This window comes from Aethalodelphis obliquidens, unplaced genomic scaffold, assembly GCF_003676395.1.
Source record: "Aethalodelphis obliquidens isolate GAN/ISIS:26980383/991018 unplaced genomic scaffold, ASM367639v1 scaffold13, whole genome shotgun sequence".
In the NCBI taxonomy this organism is placed as follows: domain Eukaryota; kingdom Metazoa; phylum Chordata; class Mammalia; order Artiodactyla; family Delphinidae; genus Aethalodelphis; species Aethalodelphis obliquidens.
Window position 1 is genome coordinate 29599311 of NW_020837957.1, and position 15698 is coordinate 29615008.

The following is a 15698-nucleotide window of genomic DNA, read 5'->3' on the forward strand; positions in this document are numbered from 1 at the left end:
ACTTACATCTGAATTACATTTAATAAAATTATTACATTTACCACTTCCTTGATAATGCTAGAACTTTATACTTCCATTTTTGATGCTTCCATTATTGTTGTCATGTATTTTAACTCTACATAAATTTCATACTCCAGATTACCGGTATTTTTTAATAACAGGCAACATTCATTTATATTCTCCTTTTCTAGAGGTCTCCACTCTTTCCTGCATTCTGTATTTCCACCTGGGATCATTTTCCTTCTGACTAAAGACCTCTCTAAAGAATTTCGATTAACGCAGTCTTGCTGGTGACCAACTCTCTTTTTTGTTTGTCAAAAACATCTATATTTCAGTTTCGTTTCTGAAGGATATTTTAACCCTATATAGAATTTTGGGTTAACATTTTTCCCCCTAGCACTTTAAGGATGTCCTGTAGGTAATGAGGTTTAAATGCTTCCTTGTTGACATCAAAAACTGTGGCATAATGAAAATACTGAAATTGCTTAATGTTGTGATTTTAGGATTTACAGCACCAAGAAACATCTCCTTCACTTTAAATTCAAGGTCATAGAATCATGGTCAGAGCTTGAAAAGACTTTACAGATCATCTAGCCCAATTTCCTCCCTAATAACAATCCTAATAGGAGATTATTTAGTTTTTGCCTTGAACACTTTTCCAGTTTTGGGGAATTCACCAAATCACAAGATAATGCATTTCATTCAAAAAGAGTTCTAATCATAAATGGGTTCCTTACAGTGTACTGAAAAAAAATCTGCTTCTGTTTAACTCCCAGTCATGGAAACTTATTCTCCTAAAGGAGCAAGTAAGATATTTAACTTTAATTATTTGTTTTCACTTATGATATCAAAGAGAGGTATTATGTCCTGGCTTCCAGGTTAAGCATGTCTTCCTCCAACCTGCCCAAGTCGACCCTCAACCTTCACCACCTCCATGTTCATGATGGGTCACTAATCCCTGTCAGTTATGTTCCTAAAAATAAATTGGAATTTAGGTCATCATCCCCATAGCCAGTGGCTTAATTTAGGGCCCATTTCTCACCTGGATTGCTGACTCTTTCCCTGATTACAAGCAGATGCTAAGAGATCTCATGCAAATCCTATTCTTCCATGCATAAATTCTTCAACAGCTCTCCACTACAGAATTGCTTTCCAAACTGTTTTTTTTTTGAGATAGAGGGTGGAGGGTAGAGTTGTTTGTTTATTCTGTCATTTGCTCTGTTTTTCTCTCATTATCAGCAAAGTTTAGCCTACAAAACTCACTATAACCCAGGAAAATTTTAGCAATTTTAGATGCAATGGTTTGAACTAAATGAATAAAGTCTAACACCCCCACACATACACTACAAATGACCTTGGAGTTGGGATATGATAACCGTAAACTTCAATATCCTAGCAACTAAAAAGAAAAAATAAAGCCTGAAAGTACACAATTTATCACAGCTTGTGGCTAAAAAAATGAAGATGAAATAATTTAGAAATGACAGAATTTATAATAAAGACACCTGGGCTCAAGTCTTATTACCCTTTCTTATTAGCTATGTAACTTATAGTAAGTTATTTCACCTCTTTGAAGTCTATTTGTTTGTCTGAAAAAGACAATTAAGAATACCTGCCTTGATAAGGATTAAATGATATAACAACCAAAACACAGATTTTTTTAAAAAAGTGAAATAAAGAAAAAAGATTAAGTTTTCAATGCAGCATTGTTCATAATGATGAAAAATTAGAAGCAACCTAAATATCTATCAACAGTGAGATGAATACTAAATTGTATGTATTTACCGCAGGAATACTTCAGATTTGAAAAAAAAGGAAAAAGAAAAAATATGTTTGCAGCTACTGACATCTACATGGATTAATCCCCAAAACATGTTAAACGTAAGCAAGCCAGCCACAAAAGAATCAATCATGATTCCACTTGTAAAAGCTTCAGAAACAGGCAAAATTAAATATTACATAGATAATAATTTTTTTTTAAAGCCAGGGAATGATGAACATAGAATTCAAGAAGGAGGTTACACCTGGAAGGGGACAGGGAGAGACAGTCATGTGAACAGGGAGGGGGCTCTGGTGGCTTCTTAACGTTCTATTAAGGGGATTGAGGGCTAATGGGAGTTCATTTTATAATCATTCTTTATATGCTGCATGTACCCATATACACACTTCTGCATTTATGAGTCAATTAAAACAAACAAAAAAATCATTTAAAACTTTCACTAGGGCTTCCCTGGTGGCGCAGTGGTTGAGAGTCTGCCTGCCGATGCAGGGGACACGGGTTCGTGCCCCGGTCCAGGAAGATCCCACATGCCACGGAGCAGCTAGGCCCATGAGCCATGGCCGCTGAGCCTGCGCGTCCGGAGCCTGTGCTCCGCAACGGGACAGGCCACAACAGTGAGAGGCCCGCGTACCACACACACACAAAAAGAAGTCAAAAGGATATAGCAGTGAGCTTGAGACTCCCATAGACCAAGTCTGGGAAAAGTTCAGTATCAAAATAAATGACAGAAATATATTGTAACTTACCGAATAAAGCAGGAATCCATGAGTCCATTCTAACAGAGATGAATTAACAAATGAACAAGTGGAGAAGGGGCTGCTCTTCCTTACAGCAAGCAGAATATGAATCAAAGCATCAGAAAGGATGGACTCACCATTTGACAACCAGAATAGTAATAAGTGATTCAGGTAAGAACTGTTAGTGGACTCAAACTAACTGGTGACAATTTGATGAGAAAAAGGATATTCATACAGTCTCAAAGAATATCCTCACAAAGTGCTTTTAACTTTACAATGGAGAAACCTGATAGATACTATCCTAACCAAGTGATCAAACTTAATATCATCAGGAATGGGACAATTTGACATGGTGCACTTCCTGATATGATACAGTGAAAGAATACAACATCATTTTTGTAGTACTTTTGTAGAAAAATGTATATCCTGAGTCTAATCATGAGGAAACATTAGGTAAACCCAAACTGAGAGACATTCTACAAAGTACCTGGCCTATACTCTTCAAAAGTATCAAGGTCATGAAAGAAAAGACTGAAAAACTGTTCCAGATTGAAGAAGAAAAGAAACAGGACAACGAAATGCACCAGGTAATCCTGGACTGGGATGCTGGAGCAGAGAGGAAAATCATTGGGCTGATCGGCAAAACCTGAATGTGGTCTGTGGATTAGATGGCATATGTCAATGTTAATCTGATTTTGACGGTTGACTATGGTTATGTAGGAGTATTCTTGTTTTAAGGAAATATCACTAAAGTAGCATTAATGGGGCATCATATCTGAAACTTTCAAATGGTTCAAAAATTATATTGGATGGAATCACATTGAATCTATAAATAAATTAAGGTATATGAACATATTTACAATATGTGACTTCCAATCCATATAGCACAGAGCACTCCATTTATTTAAGATCTCCTTAAATGCCTCTTGAGATAGCCTAAAATTTTTTCCATGAGGATCTTGTGTGTATATTGTTAGATTTATTCTTAGGTACTTCAAATTTTTTATGATATTGTTTAAGAGATCTTTCTAAAAACATTCCTTTTCTGTTAGTTGCCGACGTACACAAATACAACTGACTTTTGCATATTGATTGTGAAGGCAGAATCTTTGCTAAACTCTAGATGTTACTGAATTGTCTACATATATAATCATATCAACACAGGAACAATTTCCTGCCTCTGGGAAAGAAAAACCCAGAGAATTATGGTGACTATAACTTGTCGTAAAAATATACAATGGCTGCCATTTCAAGAGATTTTTATAGTTGTACAAATACGTTGACATAATGTTAGCTGGGAATAGTGTAGCCATGGACCATCTTTAAATTAAATCACATCAGGAGGTAAGGTATGATTCTATTTGCTTCTGAGACCTCTAGGCAACAAGTCCCTTACAAGGATCATATCTTCTTTAAGTCTGTATCAAAAGAAATACATTGCCTAAGATGCACTCAAAGTAATTTTAAATACTCATAAATTCTAATTAAGTTCTCAGCATGTAAAACAAGCCTATCTAGGGAAGTTATGATCAAGCCTTCACAAATGACTTCTTGGAAACCTGAACAATATGCTTTCCACAAGCTTTCTGGTGGTCTGGCAGCTCTGAAAGGACTCCTGACTTTTGCCCTTTTCCTTGGCTCACATTCTTTCCATGTGAAATAAAACAACTTCCTGAAGAATGGACTGCTACCACATTACTGGGTAGCAGGGCACAGGGCACGTGTGGGTACTCTGGAAAAAGCAACATCTCAAGAGATACTTGCTTAATGTCCCAGGAAACCAGAAAGCATCTACAGACTAACAGCTTTAGCTGGACAAGATGCCAGAGAGCCCTAAAGGCAAAAAGGAGCCGGAAGTGGAGTCCTCACTTGTGAGGTTTAAAAGTGAGGGGAAACAGAGAGCCCACTTGATTATGATACACTCTTTGGGTTGTCTCAGTAGATTAAAAGAAAATTAAAAGTTTAAAAGTACATTTCCTACTGGGTGAAAGGTTACCAGCTGGTATTCCACACCCAGGTCAGTGACCAATCTGCTCCTTACACAAGCGTGGCAGAAGGAACAGCTCACTCACATTACTTCTCCAGAGTCAGTGTGTTATGTCTCTGCTTTATGCTCCTTAGAAAGAAGATGAAGGACTTGAAAGCCTTGATGTGTTTTCCTAGTAGTTGCCATTGGGATTAGGCTGAGCGAGATCCTGAGGACTTTATCCCGTGGTGTGCCCTACTCTTATTTTTGCTTTGTCCGCACGAGAAAAATAAAGATGATAACTTAGTGTTGAGATGTGAATTTGGGGGTTTATATGCTATGGGGAAATTTTTAAAAACAAACATAAAACTATGTACATTATGAGGAAATTATGCAATAAAAAGTATAAAAATTAAAAAAATACATCTTCTAAGTTTCAGTATGAAATGATGAGAAAGTTCTGGACATGGATAGTGGTCATGGTTGCAGAACGTGAATGTACTTAATGCCACCGAACTGTACACTTAAAACTTAGTAAAATGGTAAATTCTACGTTACGCATATTTTACCACAATAAAAAAATTTTAAAGGTGCATTTTCTATTGTTAAACACCTGATATTATTGAGTTGGCCAAAAATTTTGTTTTTTTCCGTAACATGGCTCTAGAAGCACTTAGTTGTCTTTAACTATATGCAAAACAATTTTGTTAGATTGTATTGTGACAGCTGTCATATCAGTGTGCATTAAAAAAAAACATCAAAATTGGTGAATTTTTGTATAATTTTAATATTGAAGATGGAAGAAATAAGCAACATTTTTGGCATATTATGCTTTATTATTTCAAGAAAGGTAAAAACGCAACTGAAACGCAAAAAAAAAAAAAAAGATTTGTGCAGTGTATGAAAAGGTGCTGTGACTGACTGAATGTGTCAGAAGTGGTTTGTGAAGTTTTGTGTTGGAGATTTCTCGCTGGACGATGCTCCATGGTCCGGTAGACCAGCTGAAGTTCGATAGTGATCTAATCGAGACATTAATTGAGAACAGTCAACATTATACCATGTGGGAGATAGCCTACATACTCAAAATACCCTAATCAAGCGCTGAAAATCATTTGCACCAGCTTGGCTATGTTAATCGCTTTGATCTTGGGTTCCACATAAGTGAAAAAACCTTCTTGACCATATTTCTGCATGGGATTCTCTACTGCAACATAATGAAAACATTCAATTTTTAAAACAAATTGTGACGGGAGATGAAAAGTGGATACTGTACAACAGTGTGGAATGGAAGAGATCGTGGGGCAAGTGAAATGAACCACCACCAACCACACCAAAGGCCGGTCTTCATCCAAAGAAGGTGATGTTGTGTATATGGTGGGATTGGAAGGGAGTCCTCTATTATGAGCTCCTTCTGGAAAAGCAAATGATTAATTCCAACAGGTACTGCTCCCAGTTAGACCAACTGAAAGCAGCACTCGACGAAAAGCATCTGGAATTAGGCAACAGAAAATACATTATCTTTCATCAGGATAACATAAGACTGCATGTTTCTATGATGAGCAGGCAAAAACTGTTATAGCTTGGCTGGGAAGTTCTCATTCATCTGCCTTATTCACCAGACACTGCACCTTTGGATTTCCATTTATTTTGGTCTTTACAAAATTCTCTTAATGGAAAAACATTTCAATTCCCTGGAAGACTGTAAAAGACACCTGGAACAGTTCTTTGCTCAAAAGATAAAAAGTTTTGGGAAGATGTAATTATGAAGTTGCCTAAAAAATGGAAGAAGGTAGTGGAACAAAACAGTGAATACATGTTGAATAAAGTTCTTGGTGAAAATGAAAAATATGTCTTTTATTTTTACTTAAAACCCAAAGAAACATCATGGTCAACCATCAGAATCTGGCAGCCCTGTGTTTTTGACTCCAACTGTTACACCTGTGGAACCTAGAGCACATTATTTAACTAAGCGTCAGTTTCCTTATCCATAACACAAGAATAATAAAGTACTTACCTACCCATTATAGGATGCTGTAAACTTGAAATAATTTATGTGGAACTTAGCAGAGTTCATGGCACGCAGAAGGGGCTCAATCAATGTTGGCTCTTATTTTCTTTTTAGGTTTTCATACCAATACAATTCTTTTATATTTTTTACAATGAGGACTAAAAACAAGGCTCCAGTACAAAAAGATTTGGGTTATTCTTTCTTCCTAGTCCTTAATGTCATATAGAACTATAGAACAACTTCCCATAAAATGAATTCCATGTTGTAGTCAAGGGACATATGAGCCCCAAGTGCTGACCACTAAGCCAATGGTTAATAAACCTTAAAGTCTCACACCCTAAGAGGCAACAATTTCAGAGAAACCACAAGAACTTGAAATAATTTAACAGGTTAATGTATATATTTTTTATCAAGTATAACATGGTCATACAAAAGCATTTGTTACAAATATAATTCACACATATAAAAAGAGGCTATTTTATTTTTTTGTCCCTTTTATATCCTATTTTACGCAAAATGACAAAACCAAGAAAATAACAGAACTATACTAGTTCCAAAAACTGGGAATTTTATAAATGAAATATATCCAATCATCTATACCTCCTCTCAAATTCCAAACAATGAGGCTTATTGAATTATACTTAGAATCAACTTAAATAAATCTTTGTATGATTCAGATGAAACATACATTGTCAATGGTTATAAACTCAGGTAGAAAAAGTACATAAAATTATTCATAAGTGAAAACACTTCATACAAAAGAAAGGGTTTTTTTTTTTTAAAGAAAATCCCAGACAATATTAAAAGGAAAGGCACTGAATTTTAAAACACTGTTTTGGACTGTTATATAAAATACCAAAAGGTTCAGAGCTGTTGAACAACAAAAGTTTATGCAGAACAAAGCTGAGAAGTGAAAATTACTAAATGTATAATAGCTAAAACCAAATAAGACATGACTGAACTATACAATTTGGAAACATGTTTAAGTGCATTTTCTTTGTACAATTCAACTGCCTCTCACGTGTAAAATCTGGCAATTAATTAAAATGCAATTAAATACAGATTTGCAAGCCTTTTGGCCATTACGCAAATATGAAAAAGTTAAGTGACTCGCCAATTGAAAAATACAAGGTTACACACATACCATAAAAGCACAAATGGTCAAAGATACACTATAAAATTGTGTGAAAAAACAATCATACCAAACAAAGATCTTTCAGGCACTTGCACTCAGAAACATTCCTTTTATAAATAAGCATGTAGTTTCACGTCAAAAAAATAAAGCTGATTTCCTCAATTGCACCTATTAGTTGAGAGCTATATCATATATTAGGGATGCACTTAAATGGACCATATTATGGGGAATCAACTGAACTTTAAAAAACATGAGTCTATCTATTTATTCACAACTTCAAAAATACATATAATTCCAGTGAGGCACAGATGGGGCCCTATCAAAACATTCTGTCATTCAATACAACCAACACAGGATAACACACCACAATGACAAAAAACAAAATCCATGATTTGGCAATCCTATACAAGAGAGGCCCTGTCAAAAATTTCTTCCAGAAAACAAATACAACACCACAAAACAACAAAACGAAAAAAGAAAAACTGAATTCTGACAACCCTACACAAACTGTGGGATTTCATCTTCAAGGTCTTCAAACTGCTGCATTCGTTTCAGCCTCGGTCTCTGACATGCTGGATGTACACCAGGTAAGTCACGCTCTTCAGCCTTCTCTTTAGGCTTGCTAACCGGCTGCACGGGACCAGCTGATGCATTTTCAGAACCTGGAACTGATTTCAGCACGTGCTGCTGGGGAGCGTGAGTTGTGCAAGGGGGCACAGCTGCGGAGGATGTCACAGATTTCTCCTCATCCCCTCTCCCACTAGCAGCAGGAGCAGGTGGTTTATAAAACGTGGTCCAGTGCTGGGGCTGCAGTGTTCTGGGTGCTCTGACAGGAGCAGGAGGGCAGGAGTCAGAAGACCGTCTCTCTGACACCTGTCTGGCTGACCTGATGGGTTCTGTGTGTGGCTTACTGGTGGTGCTGACTGGGTGGTCCCCACCACTCCTGATGCTCACTGACACTTCTCTTTCCTGGAATGCACTGGGCACAATCACTGCAGTCTTTGCAGTCAGGTCATTTTGTTCATACTGTTTCTCCCGAGTTTTCTGTAGAGGTTGCTGATCAAAGCCATCAAATTTGGAACAAACAATAGTTGGGGTGTCTTTTCTATTAACTCCTTCAAAGGTAGGATTCTTGCAAAACTTGTCTGAATTTACATTCCCCATATTTCTGCCAGTTCTCTCATTAGGAGAGCTTGCAAGAAGTAGTAGTCTGTCTACAGGCAAACTTACAGGTCTAATCTTGGTCCTTGGAGTATGCCTCTCGACACCATTTATTTCCCTATCGGACTTCAGAGTAGGCAGCTTGGAGGTTTTACAAACATCTTCCATCTTTTGTGATGCTGATTCAAGCTCTTGGTCTACAAGCAAACGCACTTTGTTGTCTGAGAAAGGAAAAGATTCATTTAAAAATCAAACTTTATGGCACGCAGTTAACAAGAGAGTCCAAACGAGTTATAGATGAACACCCTCTCAAAACAAGGGTCTTCATATATTTTTTCCAAGTTATTCTCTAGGCAGAGGAGTAAAATACTCATAAAATATTAAAGGTACACTTTGAATTAAAATGTTAGAATTCCATATTTATTTAAATCAATATAATAAACAGCTACAAAATTCACTGCAGGTTAGTGAAAAAAAACCACACTTGCTGATGTAGCTTCTCTTATGTGCTGTGTATGAACAAGTATTTGCTGGCTGAAAGGGTCGTCACGATTTCAACAGGCAGATATTGGTGTGTTACCCTCAGAAAAGTTACACCAATGTACATGCCAACCAAATGTAAGTATGCCCTGAATCCTAAGGCTTTTGCCAACTCAATCTGCTTTTCAGTTACATTCAACCCACAGTGAGAGCATATCATATTAAATGCCTTAGATGCCCTCATCTTATCAACTAATAAATGGACTATCATATTCATCCTGTCTGATTAAGGTTGAATAGTTTTATTTTAAGTAAAAAATGCCATTCTCTTTATTTGCTGTTTACTCCCAGACGTACTTTCTTCTCTTTCCTATCAAGTCTGGACCCATGTTTTCTCAAACTGGGACCCTGAACTCCTTCAGACCCTATCCTTTTTTGTAGCATCTCCCCTAAAATAGTCCCATTTCTGGTAAGTTCTGGCCTTCTGCTCATGCTCCTCTTTTGGGCAGCGGTCTGCAAACAGCAACCCATCAGAATGACTTGACAGTCCTTACCTCATCTGACCTTTCTCCTTACCTGAGACTGTGGACCTCTCTTCTCTGGGCTTCCAGGACAGTGCTCTCTTGTTCTGATTTCCCAGGTGCTTCCCCACGTGTATAAAACACCCTAAGGGACCTGACACACTGTGGTCAGGCTGTAGGCACCAAAGTGCATTCTTTTTTTTTAAAGAAGATGTTGGGGGTAGGAGTTTATTAATTAATTTATTTTTGTTGTGTTGGGTCTTTGTTTCTGTGTGAGGGCTTTCTCTAGTTGTGGCAAGTGGGGGCCACTCTTCATTGCGGTGGGTGGACCTCTCACTATCGCGGCCTCTGTTTTTGTGGAGCACAGGCTCCAGACGCGCCGGCTCAGTAGTTGTGGCTCACGGGCCTAGTTGCTCCGCGGCATGTGGGATCTTCCCAGACCAGGGCTCGAACCCGTGTCCCCTGCATTAGCAGGCAGATTCTCAACCACTGTGCCACCAGGGAAGCCCCAAAGTGCATTCTTAAGTTCTAAGGGAAAAAACTTGAGTGTAATGGGTAAGAGTGCAGACTCTGAACCCCACCTGCCAGGTTTAACTCAGCTCTACCCCTTCTGCACTAGGCAAGGCAATCTCACTGCCCCTCAGTGTCTTCATCTGTCAAAAGGAATCATAATTTTATCTATGATTATATGTGGCCTAAAAGATCTAACCATGAAAAGTGCTTATTTATCTGGTATACAGTTAGCCCTTGAAAAATGACATTTATTTTTATTACTATTCCTAATTGGGAGCCCTAGCTCATGGAATAGTGAAATAATCACAGACATAGGTCCAAATACTGAACAATTTATTAGGGGCATGACCTCTGACATTATTTAACGTCTCTCAGACTATTAGGCTATGGGTTGAACGGGGCTATTACTACCTATTTATAGCACAGAATTGTTGATAAATGGAATCAAACAAGAAGCACAGTGCTTAGCACAGAGCAGGCAGGTACTTAGTGAATGTTAGCTCCCTTACTTTTTAGACCTGTCAGGCTGTGACCACTAATACTTCATTACACTCAAATTTAAAATATATGGCTGCACTTAAAAAAACTGCAAGTTAGCTCTAGTGATGTACAGAATTATAGTAACAAGTGGAAGCCTTTCCACAAATGAATAGCTTGGTAGCTATCACTGAAACTAAAATTACCATACAGTGAATAAGATGATTACAGTCAAGGAAATTAAAAAGATATACACATAAGTGTGCTTAATGTGTTACAGGCAGGCAACAGGAAAAGGCATTTGAAAAGAATTTTAGAGGTTTTTTGAGTCTAATTTTTTGAATTTTAGGAGTCTAGTTGACACCTTATGAGTAATGAGATCAATACAATGATCTATAGTAATAGAAGATGCTAACGAATCATCATACTGCTTACCAGATTCTGCCTTGACTTTAATTAATGGCAAAAATAAAAATAAAAAAAGTTTTCAGAACACAAAACACACCTTCGAACTCCAAGTCTTTTTATAAGAAGGGTTATTGTAAAGAATGAAGGCAACTTTCTTAATGGCCGGCAAAGATGCATTTACTAACGAAGCTTCTTTCTCTGACTTCTCTTAACGCCACTCACCTTGGCTTTTAATCATGGTTTATTGGGACAGTTTTAAGTCAGCAAATATGCATTTTACATGGCCACTCACCAATGAGACATGCATCACATTTTTCGAATGCATTTTGCTTCCGTTCTGATTCCTCAAATGATGCAGTGGATTCAAAACTTTTGCTTTCACTATCTGCAGTATGGATATCCTGTTGATGAAGAAAATTTTTAAACTTGAAGAAGCAAAACACACCTCAAAATAAACAGTTCAAAGGTTCTTAACTTATTAATAACGTGAACATTACAAAGTTCCAACACAATTCCATAAGAGCAAAACTCACTTCCTTTGAAGAGAAAAACAGTGACTTCGTAGAATGTTCTGGATCTCTTTCTTCTGGTGATAACAGAGGCTTCGGAAGATAGCCTTGGTCAACCTGAGGTGCACCACCACCTGCACTACACACAGCTATATCTTGTGGCTGTAGGGACCCATCGAAGATCTTCTGTGAGTAGGTAATGAGGAACTCCACCAACCTCGCTTGATTTGAATAGTCAGCAAGAGAGGAGATGGTGATAGGAGCAGCTGTGGGTCTTGGCCTAATGAGACTTGGTCCAAATATCACCCCCAAGTTTCTGGAGTTCATTTTGTTTTCTTCTGCATGATCGACGACTCTGTGATGCAGAACACAAAAGGCTGTATTAGATTTCCTTGACAGTCGTTTACTATGGGCTGGGAAGGGTGGAGGAAAAAATGGGCTGCAGAAGTCTAGGGAAAGGATCTATTTATTTGCTTAAATACTGACCACACACCAAGTTGGGTTTCACAGTATTAGGATTAAATATAAGTAAGTAGAAGGAACCAGTACAGTTTTACCAGCAGAAATTAAAACACACCCCTAAAAGCTGCTCCCACCTTAGTAAATATATATTACATCCTCCCAAGTCCATATGCTGGAAACTTTCTATCTCACTGCTAGTCTCCAAGCCTAGTTGAGCCTAAAGATCTCTCTGCTTTATTGCCAATCCCACTGCTCAGACCTTACCTCAAGCTCTCATCACCTTTTATTTCTCTGGCTATTCAAAGAGATCTGAACTGAAGTAAATAAATACCTCCCCTCCAATCTATTCTCCATATTGCTGCCATAAAGATCTAACAGGCAAACCTGAGCATGTTAAATTCCTGGCTAAAAATTCTTTAGTGAGTACAGAAAGAAGACAGTCGACTCATCTGCCAGGTATGTATGACTTTACCAGGACTCCTCCAGCTCACTTTGTGCTACGCTTGCTATATCCTGGCCTAACCAAATTACTTAAATGTCCTCAAAAGCAAAATGATCTCTTGTGTCTCTGTGTCTATTACCCTCTGCCTGGAATGCTCTTTTGTACATTCTCTGTCACCAAACCATTACTCAGTTCTTCAAGTCTGGCTCAGGGTTACCTTCTCTGATTCATGACCCCCTCTCCCCCATCTTCCACTGCATGTTGAGCAAAGTTCCGTCAGAACAAGAATGACGCTGCGCTGCACTTGTGTGCGGGTCTGCCCCTCAAGCTGACAAGCACAACAGATGACAGAAACCTTATATTTGCATCCTAATTTCCCCAGCCAGAGCCTGGCATATAAGTGGCATCTGAGGGAAAGATGTTGGCTGCACGAACACATATTCAATGTCTCTCTTTCCCTAACACATATTAGAAATGAAACATTCAATGTAAAAACAATACCACAAGAGTGTGAATGTACTTAATACTACTGAACTGTACACTTAAAAATGGCTAAAATGGTAAATTTATATGTTATGTGTATTTTACCACAATTTTTAAAAAACCCATAAAACCCGAAAAACTGATCAATTATCCACCCACTAATCAATGTCTGTCTTATTCAAATTCTTACCGCTTAAGATGAACTATGAGGTAATGAAGGCTGTTAAAATTTGATGCTGGCAATTGTCTTAGAAGATCCTTGCTTTTTAGAAGAATTCGGTTTATTTCTATGCACGTACTTGGACATTTTTTGTCCTCAGGATTATCCTTTTTCATCTCTTGTTCTTCATTTACATGTTGGATCTCTATTGCAAGGTCTATAAATTCCTTGTACAATCGGAATAAAATAAATGGTTCTGGTAGCTAAAGAAATAAAATTACATTAGAAATATCATTCTGCCCATTTTTTCCCTGTTAATAACCTACCGAATAGCTACTGAGTGGTTTAGCATGTTCTTTTTAGAGTAACAAGACTTAAGGTCAATCACATTTAGAAATGTACATGTCTCATCACAAGGAAAAATATTTTTCTATTTCTTTAATTTTGTATCTGTATGAGATGATGGATGTTCACTAAACTTACTGTGATAATCATTTCATGATGTATGTAAGTCAAATCGTTGTGCTGCACACCTTAAACTTATACAGTGCTGTATGTCCATTATATCTTAATACAACTAGAAGAAAAAAAATTACACCCAAGAACAAGAAAAAAAAGAAATGTACATATGTTTGCTAGATGTGATCTATAAAGTAAATCCGATATCACCATACATTATATCTATATTAAAAATGACTTAACTGGTAATCAGTAAAACTCTAAACCTAAAGCCACATGATATGATTTTAAAACTCTGATAGATATGCTATACCAATTACATTCATGACTGCCCCAAAGTTAGCATGATCTTCAACTATTTTATTAAAACAAACCCAGGATAATATACAATATAAGTCAAATTAATTAGAAAAAGCTTATTTTCTGTTGGTATGGGGGAGAGAGAGAACAAAAAGCTATAGGGTGCTTGTGTTTTACTCGGGCCAGACTGAAGATTAGCAAAAGACGATATGACTTACGAGAAAGAAACTGTCAACATTTTGTCATCCAATTTTTAAATACAACTTGAATTGCCATAAGTAGGTCAAAAAAAGTTCCTCTCTCAAACTGTCAATGGGCATACCACCTTGATCTGTCTACTGGCATAACTGATTTCAATGATTCCACTGCTCAGCAATGGAAAATACAGCATCTCTCTGGCTAGCTGATGTCCTACAACATCTGTGGTGAGGTAGGCACCACTTCTCCAGTTTCCCCTTCTGTTCCCAGAGAGGGGAAGCCTTGAGATTAATTTCTACCTCTACCATCTTGGTCACTCTTGGAGCTTCAGATTTACCACATGGTAATGAGTAAATAAAGGCTACTCTCTTAACACTGTAAGAATTGAGCATGGCTTCCCACACTAAAGCTTTGGTCCCATAGTATTCCTAGGATAAAATGAGAGCTGATAGTATTGGACCCCATTTATTTCCTCTCCTCCACTGAATAAAAGAAATAAAGGATGATTCATTATGAGATTAAAAGTCATTCAAAGACACTGTTTCCACTTCTCAGTTGAGAATCCTATAAAATGTGATTGAAGAGATATCAATAGTTTCCTGGGCTAATGTGGCACATCCAACATTTGTACCTAATTTCTTTCCCTCCTACCACCCCACTGAAATACAGTTAAGCCTACAGGACTGGAAGAACAGGAATGGGGACAAAAGTAACATTTCACAGGCTGAAGAGGAGGTGAACAAGTGCTGACGTAGCACTCCTGAGAAAGCTGAAATTCCAAACTGAGAACCAACATGATTTAGCGGATCCTAAGGAGACTCAGGGATTGTCAGACTAGGTCCTCTGATCTCGGGGAAGGGTGAGCTATCTGAACAGCATTAGATTTCTAGACCCTTGTCTCCACTCCATGCTCCTGAGCAACCTCAGAAGTCTGGGGATTTCTTCTCTGGGCAGTGTGAAACAGAGGGTCTCTGGACGGGCAATGCCAAGCACAAGGAACAGGTGGGCAACTATCTTAAAATAAGGATTTAATGACTGTGTGCCTGCTGAATGCAGAGATCCTGGAGCTTCTGACCTAACATGGCTCCCAGAGTTCTGGAACCACACCTGTAGGCAGGGAAAGACCTTTCTCTGGGGTATCAGACCAGCCCAAGAGCAGAGAACTAGAGATACAGACCTCAGGTACTTCCCAAACAGCTCTCCTAGATAACACTACAGTAAAGCTCAAAATCTTCAAAGCCTTCATGTATTCAAGAGTTTCTGGATAGATTTCAGTTCCCAAAGCTTTAATTTTAAGGAGACAACTATGGAAGACAGAGTCAAAATAAGTAGGAAAAAAACCAACTTGAAGGTCTACAACTGTGCTGTCAATATCGTGGCCACTATCCACATACGGCTACTGAGCAGTGGCAAGGTGGCTGCTTCAAACTAACATGTGCTCTAGATGAAAAGTATATGCCATACTTCCCAGAGTCAGGGCCAAAAAGGTAAATGCTTCA

General features: G+C 37.9%; 1 protein-coding gene across 4 annotated transcripts in view; it reads right to left on the reverse strand.

The window, feature by feature from the left end:
• Nucleotides 1-6869: 6869 nt before the first annotated feature.
• Nucleotides 6870-15698, reverse strand: part of ARHGAP29 (Rho GTPase activating protein 29) — a 75630-nt gene continuing 66801 nt past the window's right edge. For all 4 annotated transcript variants that reach the window (XM_027114378.1, XM_027114380.1, XM_027114381.1 and 1 more), the window contains 4 exons: nt 13273-13505; nt 11720-12050; nt 11479-11587; nt 6870-9008 (listed from right to left, as the gene is read on the reverse strand). In XM_027114378.1, the coding sequence (XP_026970179.1) occupies nt 8125-9008; nt 11479-11587; nt 11720-12050; nt 13273-13505 (1557 nt within the window). In that variant the 3' untranslated portion in view covers nt 6870-8124. The remainder of the gene's footprint in view (nt 9009-11478; nt 11588-11719; nt 12051-13272; nt 13506-15698) is intronic.